Here is a 23,422-nt window from a genome sequence, read left to right on the forward strand (position 1 = left end):
GACTGAACAAAGGGTTATCTCAGCTCAACATCAAATGCCATGCAGAACAATAGCAATACAGATCTGTAGTTTTTAACACCCGACAACCCTTAACTATGGTATGTCTCACCCTTTGAACCTGAATAAAGATAACCCCGAGACGCCTCGCCAATCGCAACAACAATAAACAAAGCCAAATAAAAGACCCCAAAAGACAGATAGATACGTACGTAGCCCAAATATCAACCGCCCTTACACCCCTCTACTGGAACCAGCCGTGTTCGCAATAGCCCTATCAACCTCCCTCCTACACTCAGGCATCGCACTCCTCATCTCCGTAGCCAGTACATCCCTGAAACTCGCAAAAGCCTCTTTCTTCCCTTTTAGATCCTGATTCCCTCGTTGTACCAATTCGACGAATTCACGCGTATAAATGTCTGGGTTTCGAGCGGCGTCGACGTAATCTACTATTTCGGGCGGGAGTTGGATACTTGCTACGGGGGGATCGTCACGGTTTATTGGGTTGTTGTTGTTGAATGTCTCCGGGTTGATGGATGGGTCTGGTTTTGTGTCTGTTGAGAGTGTGTTGAGTGCGATGGTGAGGTTTTTTCTGTCCAGTATACCAGTATAAATTAGTATGTAGCGCTATTGGTATTGGTCAAGTGGTACGTACATCTTTCGGACCAACTCGATCTGCGTCTCGGAGCCTAGGTAGCCGTGAACAGCGGATTGGATCTCGAATAGGTGCTGAATCACGTCTTTGAGTTCGTCTATAGATATAGCGTGTTATTGTATGATCAGCATCCATCAGAGGATAAACTTACTCTCCACTGTACTTAATGCCACAGGCGCCATTGTGTTCAGGAAGGAGAGGTGCGACTAGCTTATTTTCCGAATGGCTATCTAAGTTCTCAGATAGACGAAGTATATCTTGAATCACTTGTGCGTAGCTTGTAGCGCATGTCGTTTGTCGTTGAGAAAGCTGATCGATTGACTGCTCAAGAGATATGGATATACGCTAGCCTTATCTGGTTAGTGATGTGTTATCTCTTATCCGTTAACCTTAACCCTGAAAGTCGACTTGGTACCTGTCGCAGCTCATCAGAGATACGCAGTCAATGGCTACATCGATGTACCACTAGTATATAGTTAACTACGACGAATACTGAATGTAATAGCACAAGCAACATATCGCCAAGTCTAATGACTCTATTCTCCTTCCAAATTGTCCGAGGGTAAATCAACAACAAGCAAAACTTAGCTATCCAGTAGCCGTACACAGATGCATGCATCATATGCATCACAAAAGTAGCACGTTTTTCTCTCATATATATACGTCGGTTGTATGGGATGTGTGTGTCATGTATGTACATATGCGTAGAACCATGCGCTAAATTGATTTGTCATTCAAAGCCAGAAAAAAAAAAAATCAATGACCAAGCAAGATGAACTTTCCCGATCTATCGAACTATACTTCTCTGGTGCGGATAGACGATAATTTCGGAACGTCAATCTCCGTCTCAACCATTTCAAGGCCAGAAAGACTTGGGTATCGTCGACTAAAATTTCGCTCCCAGTCTTCTGTCGCAGCACTTGCAGGGTCGACTTCGGTGGACGAAGAGGGATTCCCTCCTGTTTGGAGTTTCTTGGGCTTCGGGGGCGCCGCAGGTCGTTGAGCTGTGCGCTGAGAAGGTATCGTTTCGATGGGACTTGGCTTTACGGGTTGAGCCGAGTTGCCAGGGGTACTGGGCTTGACTGGAGAGGGAGTACCTCTGAGATCCTTCGGTGGAGGTTTGGGTCTAGTCGGTAATCGTGGCGCGTATTCTCTGTCACTAGACTCGGGTGCCTGTGGAGGCCCGTCGGACTCTGAGTTGGTATATTTCCCGTAACCAGATGCGGTCTTTGGCGGAGGCCGACTGTTATCCTGGAGGAGTGACTGGACTCTGTTTTGAATGGCGGGGGATTTGGTCCCTTCTCGGCCCCCGGTTCCTCGCCCGGCAACTCGAAGTCGATATTCGGCAGCTGCATTGGCTACTCGTTTCTCCTCTTGTGATAGTCGCCTACGTTCCAACTCCCGTCTCATCTCGGGAGAGATATCGGTCGCCTCCGATCCCAAAATATCATCATCATCACTTCGGTCATCCGTCGCCTCAGACCCAGCAATAGGAGTCAATTGCTTGTCTGCTTCACCGGGAGAAGGGGTGCGACTCTTGTTATCGGAAGTATTCTGTTCGAACCGACGGAAAGCATCGCCAAATCGTCCCGTAAGAAGACCCTTTCCAGAATGGGCCAGTGAAGATAAACTCCCGCGCTTGACATGCTTTGATGAACTGCCGCTCAGACGTTTCTCCTTCTTCCGAGCAATTTCCTCCTCCTCACGCGCTCGTAGGTAATCCACATCCGAGGTTATATTTGTTCGTTCAGGGTCATAATCTCCGTCCGTGCGGGCATGCTTCAACGGCTCTCCGCCTTCATAATCTAGACGACGCGCGTCCAATGCAGGGATCCGCACTGGCTCTCTCGTAGAAGACGGATCAAATCTTCCTCCAAGATGTACGCTGGAAGGTCGAACACGAGAATTTGCGGACTGTGGACGGTTCAGAGCATCGCCTAGTTCACGGAACGAAGGTCTCGTAGTCTCCATAGACAGTCGAGCTGAGCTTTGAGTTCGTGAGATGTCCTCAGATGACACCCGCGGTTTGGGCTCCACAACCTGTATCTTTGTCGTCTGAGAAGGTACAGTACCCAACCCTGGCGATGGTTTGTCGGTATCTGTACTCCATGGCCGATCGGACTGTTGTCGGTCTTGGGACGGTGGCGGGAACTTATATACTGGGCGACCCGAAGGTGGTCGACTTATAGAAGATCGATTGTCTGATATTGTTGGTGGTGGACTTTCCGTCATTGTACCAGTCGATACCATTGTTGGTCGTTGAGTAGAAGCTTGTCGTGATGATGGTTCTTCGGTTTTGAGACTGCGTGACTGACGATTCTGTGCTTGTTCGGCAACGGATGCCGAAACGGCTCTATGGCTTTCAACCTCTTCCTTTGCTGGTAAGTAAGAGGAAGCAGGTTTGACGAATGCATCATCCGCCAGCGCATTGGTCACCCGCTGAGAGAGATCGTCTGCTTCCGGTTTCTTTTCAGTTGTCGGCTCAAAATCAAACTTTCCGCCCTTTTCATGCAGTAATGAGAACTGGTCGAGGGTTGGGAACCGAGCTGCCAACTCATCCGCATTTTGGCTGTTTCTCTTGTTACCATCTAGGGCTGCGAATGGATCATTGTTAGATCGTGCACGATATGGAGAAGGACTTGGATGCGCGGAATTCTGTTGCGACGAAGGTTTCGACGGACGACCTCTCCGCATTGGAGCTATTTCAGGTATGATCTGAGTCTCCTGCATTGGGGGCGAGAAGACAGCGCCGACACGTGGGACTTCGGAAGAAGGGGGAGGTAATTCTTGGTTACGCCGGGATTCAGACTGAGTACGTTCGGCATAGATCTGCAGAGGCATGTCAGCTTGTGCAACACAAATTATCTTAACCGTCTAAACCTACGTCACGTATGGGAACTTCTTTGCCTTGCATGTTGCATGCTTCCTTCAAGACACCATATATCGTAGGCCTTTTTCGAGGATCTTCTTGCAACATTGACGCTGATAGAAAGTTAGCTAGTCGCTCAAAACGGCCAGTAAGCGGTATCACATGTATGGACTCACCAATTAGCCTTTTGAGCCGATCAGAAAAGTTAGGGTATGAAGGAAACTTGTAGCTAGCATTGAGAATAGCCATCTGGCCCACATCCTCAAACGGAGTCGTATAATAACAAAGTTTATACAGCAAAACACCGAGCGCCCAAATATCACTCTTCTCGTCGATGGGTTGCTTTCGATAGACGTCAATCATCTCGGGACTTCGATATTGCATGGTAGTATGTCGTTGAATATCGTCTTCAATCAGCCTGCCCTCTGCCGTAGACGTAGCAGCCGGTCGGGGAGGAGCAGCGGAGCCAAAATCACATAACTTGTACAGCGGCGATTTACCTGGTGCTAGCGATATAAGAACATTTTCGACCTTAAGATCTCGATGCAGAAGCGGTGGTTTCAGATAGTGCATGCATGCCACGCCTTCAGACACATCGGAGAATATCTTTAGAATCTCCGGCTCGGTGAGACGATGTTGCAAACGAGTGTTCATAAAGTCTATCAGACCGCCCCCTTGACAGTTTTCCATGAGAAGAAAAACTTCGTATCCACCGCCCTTTAGTTGCGATGCATGCGAGTCAATATAAGTAACGATATGTCGATGACCCTTCAACTTCTTCATTGTTTCGACTTCGGTTCGCATGCCTGCTAGGGCTGTCTTATCGGGGACGGCCACTCTCTTCAAGACCGCCGTCTCAACGCCGTCGACGGGGTGTGGAAGCTTGACGACGTATACATGTGCGAATCCACCTTCGGACAGATATTTCTCAATTACCACTCGGTGGTTGCCGACTTGCACTTTGGTGCCCGGCACGAACGTGCCAGCTGGCGCGGAGGAGGCCATTGAGGCAGCGTTGGCTGCTTGATGGGGGTGGTAGGTGTGCGGAGCAGCAGAGCGAGATTGCGTTTGTGAATGATAGGAAGCCATGCTGAATCGAGTGGAGGCCCTTCAGCCCTGGAGGAGAGGAGGAGATACAGGTCCCGGCAATTATCGTGACAACATAGAGGGGAGGGGGCCGATAGGCAGATGCGAGCAGCTAATTGATGGGAGTGTGTCTGACCAGAGATATCGAAACTCGGAGAAAAGGAAATCAAAAAAAAGAAAAGAAAAAGTCCTTTGCAGAATTGAAGAGCAAGATCAGAATAAAAAAGCTAGCAGCAGCTCCAGCTCCGCTTGCCTGCTTGTGATCACTGTCGATGATCGAGCGACGTGATGGTTGACACACCGCCAAGGCTGTCCAATCACGTTGGCCTTGGCGGCTCAACAGACTGCTTTGCTGCCTGGAATGTAAGGCTGCCACATATCTATATCAAAACCACGTGGTCAACTCTGAGTCTCAACGAATACTGTGTACGTTTAGTTTCTGTTTCTGGGAGCATGATGATGCCTAGTCATGCAGTCAGTGACATATATGTATATGTATATATGTATATGTATATATGTATATGTATATATGTATATGTATATATGTATATGTATATATGTATATGTATATATGTATATGTATATATGTATATGTATATATATATATATATATGCACAGCATGTTTCTCGTCTCAGGGCCAGAGAATAGTGATGCCTTGTTCATATTCAGTGTACTATGTAGTACAGAGAATAAACTGGAAAACCTGGAATTATGAAAGCAAGAATAATAATGTCTTCTACGGTGTTTGAGCTTGCTATTTCTCAAATACGTATGAGTACAAAGTGCTCGTTAATGATACAGGCGGGACTCCTCAGGGGACATACGAACGAAACACTTTGAACGGTTTATATCGTTAGAAGAGCTGTAACTAGAACCCTGTTCAGGCTGTTAAGCAAATTCTTTTTGCATGTTCCATCGAGACAGAACAATACTATGCTGTATCAATAGGCAGACAGAATGGTTCGGCGGGAGCGGGCCGGCTGCGGCTGTATTGATACGGGCTGGTTGCCGGGGCGACTGTTTCCGGCTGCTCTTCAATTGGATTGTCGCTCTGTGACAGAACAGGCCCTTATGCATGGTGACAGTCCAATGATTGTCGTTGGATTATTGATTTAGACGCAGCTGCCACGTATTCGTCTCCATTCTAACTCCCTCCCAAAAGGGGATTGTTGAGTTCAATTCGCTAGGAGGGTGGAAGAAGAGCTTGGCCGTTGAACAGTGTGCGCTGTGGTAGCATTGTGTACAGAGCATGTCACACTGTTTGTCACTAGTGTAAGGTGGCTGTGGTTGGCCCACCCGTGTCACAAACAGGAAAATCAAAACAAACAGAAGACGACTCGACTTTTTCTTCCTTTCTTTTGGTCTTTTGGTCTTTTCGTCTTTTCGAAGAACAGATGGATGGAAGAGGCAAAAAAGGTCTAGCAAACAATTCGAGCTTCAAGGATTTGACTTGGAGAAATGGTAAGCAGTTGTGGACGATTCGAGAGTCTCTTGAAGTCAAGCCGCTGCTGTACTTTTTCCCGGACTAGTTTTAAGCATGTTAGTGGCACTGGCAGCTAAGTTAGTGATGATTGTAGGCCCACAGCAGCCAACTCCATTCTTTCGGCGTTTGTGAGTAAAAAGACCCAGAAAAGGAAAGGAAAAAGCAAAGAAAAGAAAAGAGCCTAAAGAAGCTAGAGGGGCGGTCTTCCGACTCTCGCTTTCCACGTCTTAACTTACCTCTCCTCTATCCACTCCCCATCCGCATTCCTCTCTCCTCTTCAACGGCCGTCTAACGTTACAAATCCAAATTCCTTGTCAAAGAAACAGTCGCTTCTCCAGTATATCGCCAAGAAAGCCACAAATACCTCCGTATACAATCTAGCTTCCACTTGCGAATTGTCTGGTCATTCAAGACACATTCCACAGTCGGAGATAAAGTCCCACGGTTCTAGTACAACGATTCGCATTTTATTTCGGCAAACGACATAAAAATACAGTTATATCCGTTCATATCGCACGCATCCTTTCATCTTTACGAGACAACGATACCAGATGCACTGACGGGCCGCCCGCCCCAGTGCCCATCCATGTCGCAGTGAATATGAAGTCAACAGTAACCCTTTCTCGTCAATATTCGTATATCCGCCTTTCCACGCCGGAAAAGGTGATTCGAAGTCTGTGAACCGAACTTTGCTAATATATCGAAGGGGAGAACGGACAGGGGGGAGTGAGTATATATAACTATATATCACTATATATAACGGTCGGTCGCACAACCAATTCGGAGTCAGAGTATAACAGCAATCGGAGTCAGTATAACGGTATCAAGCCATCAATGGAAGGACCACCACCGCCTCCCCCGCCGCATGGCGCAAATCCAAATACGACCGAGGGGACCCCGAGATATCGAAAATCGACGGATTTGCCCGACGGGCCATACGACATTTTTGTGATACCGCCTCATTCTGCCGGAGGGGGGTTTCTTTATTTACCGTCCTTGCAGTGCCATCGCAACAGCTTCATTGCAGGCTCGTTATCTACCTTGGCAGTCGTCGGCTTGTGGATTTTGGTACAACCCATAGTAAAAACTTGGCTTGCGACGTCGAATGCACCTGGAGGGATGGGTATCGTACTTTTAGTCCTTGCTGTTGGTTTTGCCGGCTGGTACTTTGGCACATTACAGAATGATGGGGGTGCTACGAAAGGCAGTTCATCAAGCAGACCGCGCCCCGGAGCAGGGTTCGCTAATGGCTTCCAGTACGGTGGTGCACAGCCAAATCCAGGAGGGGCTTACCCCGGTGCAGGACCACGGCCAACTCCTCAGTATAATACTACAGGCGGTCAATACAACCCTGGTGGCGCATCACAACCACCGCCATTCAACAACCATGGCACTCAGCCAAATGGCGCTCCCCAGGATAGTACCGCCAACAATGCTCAGAGCAGCACCCCAAAAGAGGACCCTAAAAAGGCAGAAGCGGAATGGGAAAGGGCTCGTGAAGAGACGAAACGCAAAGAAGAGATTCGACGAAAGATGGAAGCTTACAGAAAGAAGAGAGAGGCAGAAGAGGCGGAGCGGAGGAGGCAACAAGAGCGCGAAGCCATGGAGAGGGAATTGAAACAACGCAAGGAGGAGCTTGAAAGGGAAGCTGCCGCAGCTAAAGCAGCGGCAGAAAAAGAGATTAGGGAAAGGGCTGCTAGAGAAGCCGCCGAACGGGAGGAACGAATCAGAAAAGAAGAAGAAGAACGAGCTGAGAGAGCAAGAAAAGAAGCTGAAGAAAAAGAAGAGAGAGCAAGAAAAGAGGCTGCAGAAAAAGAAGAGAGAGCGAGAAAGGAAGCTGCAGAAAAAGAGGCTGCAGCCAAAGAGGCCGCAAAGAAAGAAGCAGCAGCGCGGTTTGCTGCGGCCAAAGAAGCTGCCGCTAAAAAGTTTGCCGCTGCAAAAGAGGCTGCGGCAAAGGCCAAAGCAGCCACTCCAGCTCCGGCTCCCAGTGCAGCGTCAGCCCCGATTCCTCCACGAACTCCCTCGCCGAAAAAGGCACCACCGCCATCAGCGAGGACCGCCGACGTCGAGGACGATGCCTATTCATTCCGGCCTTATGATAGGCCACGACGACCGTATGGGACATCAGCGCCCTCTGTCTATTCCGAGTCGTCATATGCTCCGTCCCAATCGACAGCACGAACAACACCTCCACCGTCTCATCGTGGACCGTATATGACCAAGGATCCCGACAAAGTCATTATCCGCGGTGTGTATCTTTTCAACAACGCTTTCCAGAAGACTCCGATCGCACAGCTAGTCTCTGGCCAGGGATCCGTCACGGATGGACTAATTCTGAGGATTACCACAGAAGGTTTGTTCATTGATGACGATGTACGCGGAGTCGCACAAAGGGAATGGGACGTGAAAGCGTGGACGTTGAAGTCAATTGAGGTAGGTATTATCCTTAGGACTACTGTTTTTAGAGACTTGCTAACGAGGTATATGTAGACAATCAAACTTCGAGGCCTACAAGTCGTCCGCGCCAGCGTCCGCGATCAAGAAGGTAAAAGATATGTCATTGTGCTCGCAGAATCTGAAGTGTGGAAAGTCACTCTAGGCTTCAAGAAACTCAAATCCGGTTCTCAAGCACGACACTTGAGTCAATCGGAGTTGTCCAAGAACGAAGCCAATACATATTTGACGAATCTTGGCTATTAGTATGATTGGTTCTTTTTCTGATCATTTCCGAGAGCATTTGCATGGCATAAGGCATCCATTTTCCTTCTACACATTGCTCTGCCATTAGCGATGAGATTTCTTTTCTATAATCATGAGTTTTTATTGTTTTGTTATTAATCATTGGAGGAGTTCCCTGTACAGACCATCCCCTACCCGAATGATTTTGTCTACGATTCCCCCCATGCCCTTTGTTATTATATCGTTGAATATTAGCACCATATATCTCCCAGACTGAGCGAGAGAGAAGTCGATAGTTGACAATTTCCACATGCACATATTAATTCATTATTGATTCTGAGACATAGCCCGACTTATTCCTCTTTTGTAACTATTTTAGGGCTGACGGCGGATCCCCCGGATCATCGGATGACATGACTGTAAATTACATACATCGGATTACCACATAGCCACCCATATTTGTATGAGAAGGCCACCTTATTACCGGCTGAAAACCAACACTGCCTCTGAGACACCCGCCAATAAAATACGTCATAAACTTGGCTGCCTGACAAAGCTGAGCGACTCAGCCGAACATAAGATCAGTTCATGGTCTTCTTCTTCATCATTCATCCATAGAATCACTTGAATGATACATAGCCATCAAACAACATGGCCCAAAACTCAGAACAAGCAACAACTCCACTACTGAGCGAAGAGCACTCAGACTCTGATTTGGCTTCTTTGTCCGGATCAACCGTTTATAGTGACCCACCGGTTCATGAAGGAAAGATAGACGCAAAAGCGGATACTGAAAGTTTACCTGAATATACGGAATATGAACCTACTCACCTTGAAAAAGGTGGTCTGCTGGCAGAAGAGGAGGTAGGACATAACAATAATGAGGAAGAGGATAGGTGCAAGCGACGGGGATGTATTCGTCGTCGGTGTCGGCGGGCATCGGGTCCATGTGCTGATAGGAAGAGGCGAGTACGGAGACATATCCTGATGTTTATTAAAGCGATTATGCTGTTTGGGTGTTTCTCATTTTTGGTTACGAGGATGTGTTTGAGACATCGACGGGTAAGTCATTTTCAAGAATCAGGCCGAAAGGAAACTAATTGAATGAACAGGCAGAAAAACTACCTGTCTTCTCGAACCATCCCTCAGAAGAGTTCGGTACCGGTCGAGAAATCATCCTCGACCAAGGATCACAAGCCATCTTTGGTCGTTATCCTCTATATGACTTGCTTCACCTGAAAACTACATCAGGTAGCGTCAATATCGTCGTTGATCCTCAACCGGCCGACCCTAAGAAACCCGGCGAACCAGCTCGGCTTGTTATAGAAACTACATCTGGTTCTGTTTCGGTGGCGTTTTTGCAGCATAGTATCGATACCATGGCCACATTTGAAAACGGCGATATTAAGAAAGTCGACGGCATTATTGATCTTGACTACTTGAAGAATTCGGGGGCTACCGGTATTTCACAAGTCACGGGCCAGATACCCTATCGTCCGTACGAGGTCGAGGTCAAGACGCAGAGCGGCTCGATCAACGGCAGATTCATATTTACTACTTCTGCCCTTTTAGAGTCTGACGCGGGACACATTGCAGCTTCATTTGTGCCCGTTGTCTCGCCTGATGAGTTTGTCCATGCCACTCTGACCACCGACACGGACAGTGGCGCTCAACAAATCTCTCTGAGTGAACCACTCATCATCGATGCCTCCGGCAAGACATACCCCGGTGACACAGGACTATCAAAAACTTCGGCATGGCACACCAGTAATTCCGGACATATACAAGTCAGCTACCCGCATTCCTGGGCCGGAAATGTCGAAGCAGTCTCCTCTAGCGGCTGGACCGCTCTCAAGGGAGACAACCTTCAAGTCATTGAGCATTCTCGAGGACATGCCGTGGGCATCAAGCAGCCCAACAATGATGACGACGATAGACAGCCCAAATGGTGGGGGAGCCGCGGCGATATGGAAGTTGCTTTAGAGTCCTCGGGCTCTGGTTCTATTGAGTTTTGTCTCAAGGATCGCTCGTACCCGGTGTATGAGGAGGAGTCTGAAGGAGTTGAAGTTTACATCCTTGGCGATAATTGAATATGCGGACGCTTGAGCTGGATGTCATCGCGCCGGTCTCCAAATTGTATCTTCATGACCAATGATTCGTTTCTTATGAATGAAATATATTGTTAGTGCATAAGCGTAGTAACTCGCCAAACCTGCCCTCCGTATTAGTTCCAAGACCAGACTCGACGATCGTTGCACGACGAGTGGCTCAGGTCCTCTCGCTTCACTTTCCCGCATACCAAACCTCTTCAGGAGGGGGTGCACACAGTGGATACACTCTCTTCTTCCCCACGGGGAGAGTGGGCGATGACATTCCTCTCGCCCGAGAGATAGACTTCATATTGAGGGGATTGATCTATCTTCAATCCAATCAAACATCCAATATCATCAGTGAAGATGATCTCTCCGCATTATGGTCCCCAAATCTGGAGATGGGTACGGGGTAGAGGAGGGTTTAAGCTTCAATCGGAATACTTTCCGTGCGTTGGAATGTCGCTAACTCTTTTATTTTTGGCTTCGTGTTGCATATGATAGGTACTTACGTACTTGTCTATATAAAGAGGGCTATCTCCATGCAGAGACGGGGATGGTAGACAGAGACATTTCCAAGGTTGAATGGGCCCGGCTTGTTCAATTGATTTCTTATCTTGTCCTACATTCCAGCCTACCGGCTCACTGAGAACAGTCCTGTTGTCGCATATATATTTTGACTATTATCTCTGCAGCTTACTTTTTTTTTATTGATCGTTACTACACGAATTAGGCTTTATCTTCACCATGGCCCGGAAATACTGGGGAGGCTCCGGCGATGCCCTCACCGTATGGATCTCCATCGCCGCTTCGACGGTCATCATCTTCTACGGTTATGACCAGGTATCTCAATTCCTCAACCCCTAAATCAAGGGAAACAAAACTAAGATGATATATCAAGGGCGTCTTCGGAAACGTCATCATAGGCGAAAACTTCCTCAAAACAATGAACTACCCCTCCTCCAATATGCAAGCAACAATGACCTCCGTGTACAATCTCGGCTGTTTCGTAGGCGCCATGTCGACCATCTGGACTGGTGATATATTCGGTCGACCGCGTCAGGTCATTATCGGAAGTACGGTGATTGCCATCGGTGCTGTGATACAGACTGCTTCTTTTAGTGTCGCGCAGATGATGGTTGGAAGGGTTGTTGCTGGTTTGGGGACCGGTCAGTTTCTTTCCGTTCTGAACTATCACCTCCTACACATTTTACTGACAGGTTATTGAATGATAGGAATGAATACAGCTACCGCCGGTGTATGGCAGGCCGAAACTAGCAAGATGCGCAGTAGAGGAAAGCTGATTATCATCCAAATGGTTCGTCCCTACGCCTCTTTCTGTGCTCTCTTCTAACATGCTACAGGCAAACTGTATCTCCGGCTTCTCACTCTCCAACTGGCTCACACTGGGATTCTCCTTCCTCTCCGGGAGTGTGGCATGGCGATTCCCACTCGCTTTCCAGATCTTCTTCACGCTGGTCATTTATATTCTCTGCCCATTCCTACCTGATTCCCCACGTCTTCTGATCCGCAAGGGAAAATACGACGAAGCGCGAGAAGTCATTGCTGCTCTTCAAGGTGGAGGCGCAACACCTGATTCTCCATCGGTCATGTCGCAGTTTAATATTATCAAGGATATTCTTGATCGTGAGCATGTAGCGACTTATACATGGTTTCAACTACTTACGGGACGAGGTATGTCTCCTCAACTCTCGTTTTTCTATTTCTCAAGCAAAGCAAAATAATGACTGGAGAAATAGGCCCCTCCGGCGTCCTCCGTCGCATGATCCTCGGCGCCTGGATGCAAGCCATGAACCAAATCTCCGGCATAAACATCACAAGCTACTACATGTCCTACGTCTTCATCAACGCCCTGGGCATAAGCGAATTACTTGCCCGCATCCTCGCCGCAGCCGGCAGTGTCGATTACCTCTTCTTTTCGTGTCTCGCATATTTCATCATTGAGCGATACGGCCGTCGAAAAGTCATGATGTATTCTGCTGCCGCGTGTTGTACGTGTTGGGTCGTGATTGCCATTGTACTCGCAATCTCGGATACGGGGAGAGGCGATTCGTACAAATTGGGTATTGTGGCTGTTTCGTTTTTTTTTGTGTTTTTTGCTAGTTTCGGATTGGGGGTTTTGGGTGTTCCCTGGTTGGTCACCTTTCCCTTTATACACATGAGATGTACATGCTGACAGGGAAAAGGCTCTATCCAACCGAAATCAACGCCCTCGAAATGCGCACAAAGGGCTCGTCTTTAGCAATGGCCACAAACTGGATAATGAACTATATGGTCGTCCAAGTGACACCACCGGGAATCGCAAATCTCGGCTGGAAATTCTGGATTATTTGGGCTATTATCTGCTTCAGTTTTATCCCTGTCACATACTTGTTCTATCCCGAAACGGCAAATAGGACGTTGGAGGATATCGATCGGTTCTTTGAGACGAAGCCGGGTATTATTGTTGCTTGGAATAAGAGTGAGCTTGTCCCCCCTTTCTTCCTGTTCGCTGATAGATACAGGCTTACTGACAATGATAGCGGCCACTCAACTCGAGAGACCAGAGGAATATATCCGTATGGATGAGGAGATTGAGCGATTGGGAGCGGCGAATAACGAGAAGTTATCTGATAATGATGAGAAGACGCCACAAGTAATTGATTCGGAGACTGATCATCGGGAGCATGTCTAATTCGAATCTTAGGTGCTTTCCGTGAAGGTTAACTAGATCTTGTGGTATCGTCATGGTTCGAAATGTCTTGGGAACAAGCATATTTATAGATCTGGATCGATCAATTGATGAATGAGCACCATGTTCTATCATTAGATAGACTGGCCGTATACAAATCACAGAATCTCCGAATCTAGTGAAATTCTATCGACTCCAGGTTCATACTTTAGTCGTTCGTGCGAAATAAGTATGTACCATTCAGACGAACAAGACATGACATAGCTGTAATCCTAAACTTTCATAATGGAAGAAACGAAACGCCAATCTATGTTCCTCATGCACAGAATGAGAATAGCAAGAAACGAATTCAGAGCAAGTCGACAGATAGAAAAGAAAAAAGAGGTGCGCCACATGCCGGAAATATCCTAAAAAACATCATACATACAAGCACAAACATGAGAACAGTCTATTGATCAGTTCATGCTGGAGGAAATTGATGAAAAGGGGTCTGATATCCCAGAAAAAAAGTTCTGTCTTGTTGAAATTCGCTTGAATGACGAAAATTCCTGTCGATGGGTTAAGAAACATCATAGCTTTTGGACATTGTCTATCGTAGTCACTAATGTGATAAATGCCAAGGGCTTTCGTTCAAGTAGACACCTCAGGTGCCAGTATGCTGCTCTATTGATAAGAGGCTAGAATTGAAATCCTTGGAAGCCACCGCCACGACCCTGAGCGCCAGCAAATGGGTTGCCGCCGGCATGAGCGAATCCACCTCCTCCGCCGTTCATCATGTTGAAGAGAATATTGGGATCGATGTTGACGCCGTGCATGCCTCCCATGCCGCCCATGCCGCCCATACCACCGAAAGGTGAGCCGCCGCGTCCAAACATTTCAGATGGATCAAGGAGATCATCACCGTTATCATATGCGGCACGTTTCCTAAATTCTTGTTAGCAAGATATTGAAGAAGCGTATAAGAAAAGAGAACATACTGAGGATCAATCAAAGTCTCATACGCCTCACCAAGTTCCTTGAACTTATCATCACTCGAGTTCGGGTTCTTATCAGGATGTAACTGAATAGCCATCTTTTTGTACGCTTTCTTAATTTCCGCCTCCGAAGCATCCTTCTCAACTCCCAAAATCTTATAATAATCCTTGCGTTGGCTCTTCTTGAGCTCAAACTCGGCATGACGAATATCTTCCTGAATACCCTTTTCGCCAGGGTTGGTTTCGGCGACATTCTTGTAATCCTTGATGGCTTCTTCCCAGTTTCCTGCGGCGCCGTGGGCTTTGGCTCGGATCTTTTGTGCTTTAATGTAACCGGGATCAAGACGGAGGGCTTCCGTGCAGTCTTCTATTGCCTTTTCGTAATCTTTCAGAGCTATGTGGGCCTGTGCACGGTTTTGTAGTAGTTTTGAATTGGTATCCTTGTTGGTTGGGTCGATTTCAAGGCCCTGGGTGTACAGCTCAACTGCACGTTTGTAGTCCTTGGCTTTGAAGGCCGCGTTACCTTCCTCTTTGGTACGGACCAGTCTCTGCACCAGTCGCAGTAGAGTGAATGCCTTTTTATTGTCTGGATCGAGTTGGAGACTCATCCTGGTATATTTCACGGCCTGGTCGTTGTCACCCTGGCCATAGTATGCTTTTGCACGTAGCAAGAGTGCATCGGGGTCTTGGTTGTTCTCTCGTAGCAACGATATGGCCACATCATGTGCTTTGCCGAAACCGTTCTCATTCCCGATCTTCAATTGAGCTTCACCAAGCATAAGCTGCCACTTTCGTGGAGTCTTGACACCCGGTCCAAGCATCTGTTTGGCTTGCTCAATGGCGAAAACGACCAACGATCCACCCTTGCCATTGTTCAAAGAGTCCTCGGCTTGAGTAATATGTCGCAGCATTGCCTCGGCATTGGCACGGTCTTTGGCGGATGCTGGAGGCTGGACTTTTGACAGCACATCTAGAGCGTCTGCTGGTCGGCCAAGGCTTGTCAAAATGCGGGCTAGACGATGCATGATTTTGGAATTCTCCGGGTCAAGTTCCAGCGCACGCTGTGCGTCATCCAGGGCTTCGATGAACCGGTTGGCAGACAGAAAAGCTGCAGCACGGTTCGAAAGAAAGATTGAAGAGTTTGGATTGACCTCCAGGGCTGAATCAAAAGTTTAGCATATACTTCATATTCTTAAGCCTCGGGAGGAACTAACCTTTATTGTATTCTTGTATAGCCCGCTGGTAGTCCCCTTGCTTATAGAACTTATTTCCGGCTAGTTTGTGCGACTCCCCGCCGTCGCTGTTTGGCGGAGGAGAACGATGGGGAGGCGGGGTCGGACTGCGATCCGTATCGTCATTCTGCGTCCCGTTTGTGCCCATGGGTGTGGCATCCGGTTGAGGAGATGCTGTGGTATCCCGGTCAATGTCCATGGAGCTCCGCATGCTGTCGTCCCTAGCAGCAGCCATGGCGGAAAGATGTCGACGGAGCTCGTCTGGCGGAAGATTCAACGGGTGTGAGTCTTCGCTGCGCGAGTTGCGGTTTGAAGAAGAAAAAAATGCGGGTTTCGATGTGGTCGTGGAGGAGGAACGACTGTGCGTAGGTCTTAGGTTTGGATAAGGAAGGGTAGTTTTCGTGGGAGAAGACTTGCGAGGCGAGGACGACGCAGACTTTTGCGGAGAACTGGAGAGAGAAGGTGAAAATGAAGAATCTGGATCCAGGTCCAGGCTGAGGTCGCCGACGCTACTTCGGGGGCGACCTTTGGATCGGGTGTCTTTTCGTCGGGGAGAAACGCTGTCTTCTCTAGAGTCTTTGGATTTGACCTTTTTCTCCTTTTTCTCCTTGTCCTTTTCCGAGTTTGATTTGGAAAAGAATTGATGGAGCACCATTGGTAGAATGTAGAGTAATTTTGTATGGCTCACGGGGGCGGGAAGCGGGATCGAACTACGACGAAAGCGGTAGAACTTTTCTTCCCTTTTTTCTTCTCTCAACGTATACTGAGAAAAGAATATACTCACACTTGCACTTATCCAACAAGGTGCAGAAATAACGCTGCAAGATGAGATGAAAGTAATGTCCACTTGGCCAGAAGGGACGCCAGCCCCAATAAAATGCAAATACAAAGCTAGCCAAACACGATCACGCGGGGCATGGAAAAGGGAATAGAATAAGCTGATGGAAGGAATAAGAAAAAGCCAATACGATGGCCAGCAGATGCGTTGGACTTCCTGTGGTGTGTGCACTGTGGAGTCCAATACAAGCCAGTCAGTTCTGTTGTTGTCCCCAGCCACGGTGATTATTCAATCAATCGTTGCTTCGGGGACTTGTCTGCAAGTCCTTCAACCGTCCAATCCGAGGAATGATTGCAGACGAGCGCCGCGGCGGTTATGAGAGCGACTACTATGAGAAGCGACCGGAGTGGTTGAATTGATGATAATTGACGGCAATATAGAGGACCTCCGGGTCGGGATCTCTCTCTATCGATACCGACAACTGTTAACAACCTTGGAATCTCGATTGTTAACCGGTTTGCATGCAGAGTATGCCTGACAATCAAAGTGACAAACTGGATGTCCAAGCTGTTGATTTGGGTGGATGTCCGGAGTAGAAGTAACGACGTTGATTGCTTAGTGTATGCAGGCAGCGTTAGCACCTACAGGGAATTCTGCAGAGCTCAATGGAATCAAATCGATACCGACAGACAGGCTAGACTACAGCTAAAAAGGAGAAGTTTCAAACTATCAGAAATATCAGTGCTCAACTAAGTTAGTGAGTGGACTACGTATCCAGGATGCCTAAAGATCTGACGAAAACGATTTCGACTGCCAGCTGCTCGGTACCTTGTCAAGAATGGTCTTTATGTCTACTGAATCCATATTGAAAACTCAGATCATTAATCAGGTCGTTAGACTCATCAGATGTATATACCAATCTTTTTGTTGTTGTTCTCACCGGCGCCTCGAATACTGTCAACTCATTGCTTTTTTTGCTCCACTTGGGCTGTGAGCAGTCGGATAGCCTAGTAAAGATTGCTCAAAACCTCAAACAGTGTGGCGATGTCCTGTCATTTTGACAATTTGTCGGTAGCTGTCAGCCTGTCACTAGGTGATTTGACAGTTCCTCGATCAGGGGAGAGATTGAGAATTGTGCTCTAGTTGGAAGGTGACAATCTTTCCAGGGCATGGCGTCAATCACCGACAATCAGCGTTGATCAGTAGTCGGTGGCTGTAAAATCATGACTATACTAGTCCATGCAAATTGCATGAAATCAAGCTTCTCAGCATAATATACAACATTCCATTAAAACATTTCAGATCATACGGAGTAAAGAAAAATAAAGACACTTTTTCCTAGAGATGAATCAACCAATCGGAGTCATGGACTACAGATTTTGAGCTATCCCATATCAGGTTAGCGTCATCAACGTCCTGCTTAAGTATAAATCGTCTCTATTCAACGAACACATCGATCATAATCATAATCATATCATACAAATCTATTTATCATCTATGGCCGTATCATCATATATATCTTCACAATCCGCCAGATCATCCACTCGTAGATGGCAACGGTGAGGACAGAGCACTCCGACTATCCCTCTCCCTGGCTTTGAACTGACTCTGACACTGTAATTTCATTAGTATAAACATCACCCAAAGGAATGGAGAAGACAAACCCTATATGCATGTCTAAACCACGTAGTCCCCTTCTTCTTACTACTAACCAACGCAATCCACTCATTGCAACTCCCACACAACCCCTCCCAAGTCGTAGTCGTCTTGCCCCCCAGTCGACTAGTCGAGACAATCCCTCTATTCTCACTGCCTTCCCCTCCTCCACCGGCGGGCCAACTATTGGTCCTGCTATCTGGGTTATTCTTAATTCTCTTAATCCTCCTAATCGATTTCGGCCCCTCAAACGCCCTGCCCGTCACAGCACTAACCCCATGCGAAAAACTCTTATCGTACCAAAAAGCAGAATTCTTAAGTACAAGCCATCGCCCCGGTTTACAGATTCCGCACCAACCTTCACGCTTATTTCCATGGCCGCGCACCCAGCGAGGGGTGTATAGGTCGTTTTCGAAGCGGAGGTTTTGTTTGTGCGGGATCATTTCGGGGTCGTCGGGGGTCATGTCTTTGAGTGGTGGGGATTCTTGTTCTTCGAAAAGGGGACCGAGGAGATCGGGTGGTTTGGAGGAGTTGGTGTAGGATAGTTTTCTGTTGTTGTTATTCTCGGCCTGTTTGTGGTGGGATTCGGTGGAGGAGGATGAGGCTGTTCTTCGCGATGAGGAGTGGAGTGGTTTCATGGGTACGCCGCTACTATCTGCATTTGAGGGGAGTAAGAATGGTGGCGCGAGCTGTTGATAATGATGTGGTGATTGTGCCGGTCTGGAGATGGGTGTATTTGCCGATGGGGTATTCAGTTTTGCCAATGCCTCGCTCCGCGAGGGCTGATGAACGGGTTTCTGAATACCCCCTGACGAAGTCTTGAGCGAAGGAGTCAAAGTCATCCTCGGTCTTTTGGATACATGCGGCGACCCCGGAGATGGATCCTCAGTTGCCATCCTCTTATTCAAATGAGTCTGCCGCGACTCATAAGACTTTGTCGTGTCGTACGTAGGCATATGCAGCGAAGGCACGCTCGCTACCGATGGATTCGAATTCGGCACAAACACCCCTTCCAATCCAGCATGATTATAAGCTTGATCACAGTACGAAGTCAGCGAATACCCCGGCAAACTCATCCCTTCGGCCGTAGACGACAACGGTCGTATCATCGTCGGATGGATCTCCGACGACGAGGTCAAAGAAGACGAAGAAGCAGAAGAGTACTGCTGCATCATATTATGATTATTATAAGGATCAAAAGGATACAACCCTTCTGCATCTTGATAATCGGGATATCTCATCATCATAAACGAAGACGACGAACCCGGCATACCCGGATAATGATAATGCTCATCCTGACAGGGGACGACGTTTGTGTATGGATTATGATAATAATTGGATAACAATTGAGTATTATCGCCATCGTCTAAATTATCCAATAATTCATCGTCATCTATCCTGCTCAGTTTGGGATTTGACGAACGTGTAAGGAGGAAAAGGAAGGAAGACTTACGACCACTCAAGGTAGGTGTATACGATAATCCGCATTCGTCAAAATGGTCATTACCCGCTTGGAACTGTGCGTAGCCTGCGTTTAGAGACGCGTAGGGCTGTTCATAGGATTGCGGATAGGTCGTGTTCGGAGGCGTTATGTGCACATTCGGCACTGGGTCGTGTCGCCATTGCTGTGGCTGATGTTGCGGATTTGTTGTCGGTGCAGATGTAGTATCTGCACGAAATCCCGGAGGCGGTAGACGAATACCGAGTGTCTCCATGGTTGACATTGTTTTTCTGACTGTATTCAGAGAATTTTGATGGTATTGTTGTTGTTGTTGTTGTTGTTGTTGCTGTGGCTGTGTTGGTAGGGTTGCGGACGACGAGTCCATTTCCGCTGTGGAGGGTAATTCTCTTGATAAAAATGTATCAGAGGAGTCTATACCTTGGTATATCCTGGAACTGGGCAAGAACGAGAAGAGACGTACCTGTATGCATGGTTGTTCATATTGTTCTGATCAGTTGCCGTTGTCATGACATATCCGGCACAGATAACCTTGTGCGTTGATCCAATATTAATATATATTAATAACGTATATATCAACAAATTAAACAAGAATAAGCCGGCCTGCTCCGAGAATCGATAACGCTGTCTATGTTGAAGTGAAGAAAGATCTAGAATGGAAAACAAAATATGTAATAAAAATCAATCGGAATTAAGGAATATAGAGAAAGGAGAAGAGTAAATATCAACCTAGGCAATCTCCTGAACAACACTCTTGGAACATAACAACCCGTAAGTAAGATACGTGGTATGAGAATACTTGGTAAGAAGAACTCTCTACGCGTCTCATGTGTCTGCACCCCTCCTCCAGACCATACATAGTTATTAGCCAACGTAATATGATCGAAGGCCATGATCTTAAGTTTAATAACTTTAGTACGAACTCCTCAGCCACGGGGGTTGGTATTTCCATGAACTGTAGTCTAACGTCTTGCCACTCATCCACATCTACGTAAGTATAGATCACCATAGAACCCATTCATGGCTTAAAACTAGATTAATTAGTATTACGCCAGGATCTCCAGCCCACCCTATCCATGGGTACAGGTTACAATCTTTACTCATCTAGGACTTTTTCAACGAACAGGTTCGTTGAATCTCAAACGCCTTCTTCCTTTTTCGGGGGTTGACTAGATCTGGAATTGGAAATGGGGCTCTGCGTATACGAGTTAAACGTATTTTTTTAATTTCGGGGAATGATATCCATAGATCCTTGATATTAGAAGTTGGGATGCTAATGGGTCGATTGGTGGTACTTGGAGTATGGAGTATGGATGTAGTGTTTGGAGGAGCTGATTAGGGCTAATCTGCACCAGTGTATCATCTCATCATATCTAATCTGATACACTTTAGATAGTAGCGGGGTGTGCAACATCAGTAATTGAGTATTGAATAGAATAAGAAAAATTAATAAAAGGAATATACTGTTAATCAACTGGAGTATTATTCTCTTCAATGGGATACTTATCTAGGATGTATTTGTACCAAAGTCTTGTCCGCATCATCCCTTAGCCGACACTCAACAGTCGAAAATACGGTTAACATACTCAAAATATCACCAGTTAAAGGGGCACACTCAAACACACCCAACCGTTTCAGAATATCATAAATCAAACCCCACAAGAAATGTCAAGAACTGACTGACAGTGACAATTCTCAAACATATCTCTGGTTCTGTTACTACGTCAAGGACGGCAACCTGAGACAAGCCGACTAACAAGGCTGAAACTGTACCCCTCTCTAGTATCTACTAAGGTACGTAGTAGGTAGCACGTAGGTAGAAATATTTTTTGATCGGTTATTGATTACATCCATAGAATATCGATTTTGATTGTCTATTGCTCGTAGCTCGTGCCCAGGTGGACTACGGAAATGATTTGGTTTACCCAGGTATATGACCATGTTTAGATATATATATCCCGGCGCCATGGATAACTAGTTGATCTGATTGTTCATGTACCTAGGTAGTGTGCAGAAATTAAATAACGAGATGTGCTGATTTAATCTTATTCTGCGATCAAAATATGTTAATATAAGACTCAAATATAAATCATAAATCATGGTAATGCACTCCCCGAGAACACCACACACAACACCCCTAACTGATATTAAAAGAGAGACAAAGCAATAGATGCTCAAAATCATGCTATAATGCAGAGAAACAGCCTATATTCAACTCCGGCCATATGCATATTATACAGAGTACCATTAAGTATTATTCCGATTCCCCATAATCGCCGAACGGACTGACCGTTATGAATAGTAATGATAACCACCTCGCTGAACCGGTTGTGACTGAGGATTCAAATATGACGGCTGTGACGATTGTGACCTCTGCAAAGGCCGTGTCGTCGACCGCTCAGATGAGATATGCGGTGCTTCAACAAATCAGCCCTCCTTCTTCTTGCTTGAGAAAATGGAAGAAACATACCCAATTGTCCTGCCAAACTCGCCCACTGCAACTGAATCCTCGCATTTGCTGCACTGGTGGTCTGCGCGTAATACTGATCCTGCCGTCGTATACCATCACCATCAAAACCGCCCTCTGTGCTGGACACGGGTAACAAATGATGAATCTCATGCGGTAAAGGCGGTAGACTCTTCCACGTCCTAATCTGCCTCTCGTTCTCTTGTCGGTGATTCTGCTGTTGTTGCTGTTGTTGCTGCTGCTGCTGCTGCTGCTGAGAATAATACGCACTCAAATCCCTCGATGCAACCACATCATCCCAGAGAACCCATAACTGCAAATCCTCAATCCAGACCAGTCGTCCATTCACAAGTAACCAAAACGGGGCTGTCGTGTTGTTACTGCTGAGAGTATTAGGATTATTGCTGTTATCTGTACTTGCTGGCCGGCGGGGGATATCAGTCGCATCCTCACGGAGAGCGGAATGACTTCTTGATGTTCGTAGGGTTGGCTAAACTAATCAGTTTTCTTTCTTTCTTTCTTTCTTTTTTGCCTCTAAAGAGAAGAAAGAAGGGAACGTACTCGAATACTGGATATGGAGCTTCGCGCATCGACGGATCGTGTCGCGGATGTCAGTGGCGATACGGATCCTTGAGGTATGTCTCGGTATGGATTGTAGGCGATGTAGGTGTCTTCTGGGGAGACGGGAGATTGTATTGCAAGGGAGACCGGAGAAAAGCGCTCATCTTGCATTGGGGGTCCTTCGAGGGAGGATAGGTCCTCCATTTTTGACGTTAATATATGACTGTATATCGCCTATGTATGTGTCAAGATTCTCGAACCGAGAATATTATTCGAGAATATTGTACAAGTCTCTGAGACAGTCGAATGTGCTAAATCCAAGGTTTAGTATTTTACCACGAGTACGACGTAAACAGATCTGTGCGTTTACTTACTGTATACAGTATTTTCCCTATTTGTAGAAAGAGATGTTATGGTTGGTGAAGTCGTATCTGGCTAGCGGATGGATCATGTGGGTGGGGTTCAGCTACTATTTTTACTACGTAGTATGTCCATACAATCACCCTGCAGGATCTAGGATGTTGGTATGTATTTACTCTTACGACGAAGTATAAATGATTATCCTTGGTGAGTTGACAATAGGAGAGTCAGCATTTTGTGTATGGTCTGAGCTTTATCGGCTGTTTCTATTAAAAGCATTGATCTGTTTCCGATTATCTGGATAATATACACAATGCAAGTCGCTCATCAGCACTCTACAACTACCCTCTACCATACTTAAGCGATGAGTAAAGATGCAGAAA

General features: G+C 46.8%; 8 protein-coding genes across 8 annotated transcripts, besides 7 other annotated features; 3 read left to right on the top strand and 5 right to left on the bottom strand.

The window, feature by feature from the left end:
* Positions 1-18: 18 nt before the first annotated feature.
* Positions 19-954, bottom strand: TSTA_032730 (RNA polymerase II mediator complex protein Nut2, putative). The gene is made up of 3 exons (XM_002480409.1): positions 804-954; positions 653-749; positions 19-589 (listed from the first exon to the last, which is right to left on the bottom strand). Exons 1-3 carry the CDS (start codon positions 832-834, stop codon positions 232-234), a joined length of 486 nt encoding a protein of 161 aa, XP_002480454.1. The 5' UTR covers positions 835-954; the 3' UTR covers positions 19-231.
* Positions 955-1,188: 234 nt separating this feature from the next.
* Positions 1,189-4,610, bottom strand: TSTA_032740 (serine/threonine protein kinase, putative; the record flags this gene model as incomplete). Its single annotated transcript, XM_002480410.1, has 3 exons — positions 1,189-3,481; positions 3,537-3,634; positions 3,698-4,610. The coding sequence occupies 3 exons, from the start codon at positions 4,608-4,610 to the stop codon at positions 1,448-1,450; spliced, it is 3,045 nt and encodes a 1,014-aa protein (XP_002480455.1). The 3' UTR covers positions 1,189-1,447.
* Positions 4,611-5,090: 480 nt separating this feature from the next.
* Positions 5,091-5,220: a microsatellite.
* A 1,015-nt stretch (positions 5,221-6,235) lies between these two features.
* Positions 6,236-6,270: a microsatellite.
* Positions 6,271-6,925: 655 nt separating this feature from the next.
* Positions 6,926-9,063, top strand: TSTA_032750 (uncharacterized protein; the record flags this gene model as incomplete). The annotated part of the gene is made up of 2 exons (XM_002480411.1): positions 6,926-8,524; positions 8,582-9,063. The coding sequence occupies 2 exons, from the start codon at positions 6,926-6,928 to the stop codon at positions 8,789-8,791; spliced, it is 1,809 nt and encodes a 602-aa protein (XP_002480456.1). The 3' UTR covers positions 8,792-9,063.
* Positions 7,822-7,943: a sequence feature (GA-rich).
* Positions 9,064-9,376: 313 nt separating the features above from the next.
* Positions 9,377-10,965, top strand: TSTA_032760 (uncharacterized protein). The gene is made up of 2 exons (XM_002480412.1): positions 9,377-9,832; positions 9,883-10,965. The coding sequence occupies exons 1-2, from the start codon at positions 9,422-9,424 to the stop codon at positions 10,858-10,860; spliced, it is 1,389 nt and encodes a 462-aa protein (XP_002480457.1). The 5' UTR covers positions 9,377-9,421; the 3' UTR covers positions 10,861-10,965.
* A 642-nt stretch (positions 10,966-11,607) lies between these two features.
* On the top strand, positions 11,608-13,710 carry TSTA_032770 (MFS sugar transporter, putative; the record flags this gene model as incomplete). Its single annotated transcript, XM_002480413.1, has 7 exons — positions 11,608-11,703; positions 11,762-12,029; positions 12,096-12,178; positions 12,225-12,555; positions 12,621-13,014; positions 13,068-13,342; positions 13,404-13,710. 7 exons carry the CDS (start codon positions 11,608-11,610, stop codon positions 13,553-13,555), a joined length of 1,599 nt encoding a protein of 532 aa, XP_002480458.1. The 3' UTR covers positions 13,556-13,710.
* A 62-nt stretch (positions 13,711-13,772) lies between these two features.
* TSTA_032780 (DnaJ and TPR domain protein) lies at positions 13,773-16,413 on the bottom strand (the record flags this gene model as incomplete). Its single annotated transcript, XM_002480414.1, has 3 exons — positions 13,773-14,476; positions 14,530-15,685; positions 15,741-16,413. 3 exons carry the CDS (start codon positions 16,411-16,413, stop codon positions 14,230-14,232), a joined length of 2,076 nt encoding a protein of 691 aa, XP_002480459.1. The 3' UTR covers positions 13,773-14,229.
* Positions 16,414-18,072: 1,659 nt separating this feature from the next.
* On the bottom strand, positions 18,073-20,161 carry TSTA_032790 (uncharacterized protein; the record flags this gene model as incomplete). Its single annotated transcript, XM_002480415.1, has 4 exons — positions 18,073-18,150; positions 18,201-19,558; positions 19,646-20,088; positions 20,115-20,161. 4 exons carry the CDS (start codon positions 20,159-20,161, stop codon positions 18,073-18,075), a joined length of 1,926 nt encoding a protein of 641 aa, XP_002480460.1.
* Positions 19,953-19,983: a microsatellite.
* Positions 20,162-20,197: 36 nt separating the features above from the next.
* Positions 20,198-20,218: a sequence feature (AT_rich).
* Positions 20,219-21,905: 1,687 nt separating this feature from the next.
* TSTA_032800 (uncharacterized protein) lies at positions 21,906-23,072 on the bottom strand (the record flags this gene model as incomplete). Its single annotated transcript, XM_002480416.1, has 4 exons — positions 23,054-23,072; positions 22,680-22,990; positions 22,122-22,608; positions 21,906-22,024 (listed from the first exon to the last, which is right to left on the bottom strand). Exons 2-4 carry the CDS (start codon positions 22,881-22,883, stop codon positions 21,906-21,908), a joined length of 810 nt encoding a protein of 269 aa, XP_002480461.1. The 5' UTR covers positions 22,884-22,990; positions 23,054-23,072.
* Positions 22,333-22,374: a microsatellite.
* Positions 22,623-22,648: a microsatellite.
* Positions 23,073-23,422: the final 350 nt, after the last annotated feature.

Source organism: Talaromyces stipitatus, genomic scaffold, assembly GCF_000003125.1.
Source record: "Talaromyces stipitatus ATCC 10500 scf_1105507295541 genomic scaffold, whole genome shotgun sequence".
Lineage (NCBI taxonomy): Eukaryota > Fungi > Ascomycota > Eurotiomycetes > Eurotiales > Trichocomaceae > Talaromyces > Talaromyces stipitatus.

What these genes read in the sequence shown, in the direction of transcription:
- TSTA_032730 (XM_002480409.1), bottom strand. Translation starts at nt 834, where the DNA reads ATGGCGCCTGTGGCATTAAGTACAGTGGAGA. An exon ending in GGCATTAAGTACAGTGGAGA is followed by an intron (nt 750 to 803) that starts GTAAGTTTATCC and finishes CTATATCTATAG; the next exon opens with ACGAACTCAAAGACGTGATT. An exon ending in ATCGAGTTGGTCCGAAAGAT is followed by an intron (nt 590 to 652) that starts GTACGTACCACT and finishes TATACTGGACAG; the next exon opens with AAAAAACCTCACCATCGCAC.
- TSTA_032760 (XM_002480412.1), top strand. Translation starts at nt 9,422, where the DNA reads ATGGCCCAAAACTCAGAACAAGCAACAACTCCACTACTGAGCGAAGAG. An exon ending in TGTGTTTGAGACATCGACGG is followed by an intron (nt 9,833 to 9,882) that starts GTAAGTCATTTT and finishes TTGAATGAACAG; the next exon opens with GCAGAAAAACTACCTGTCTT.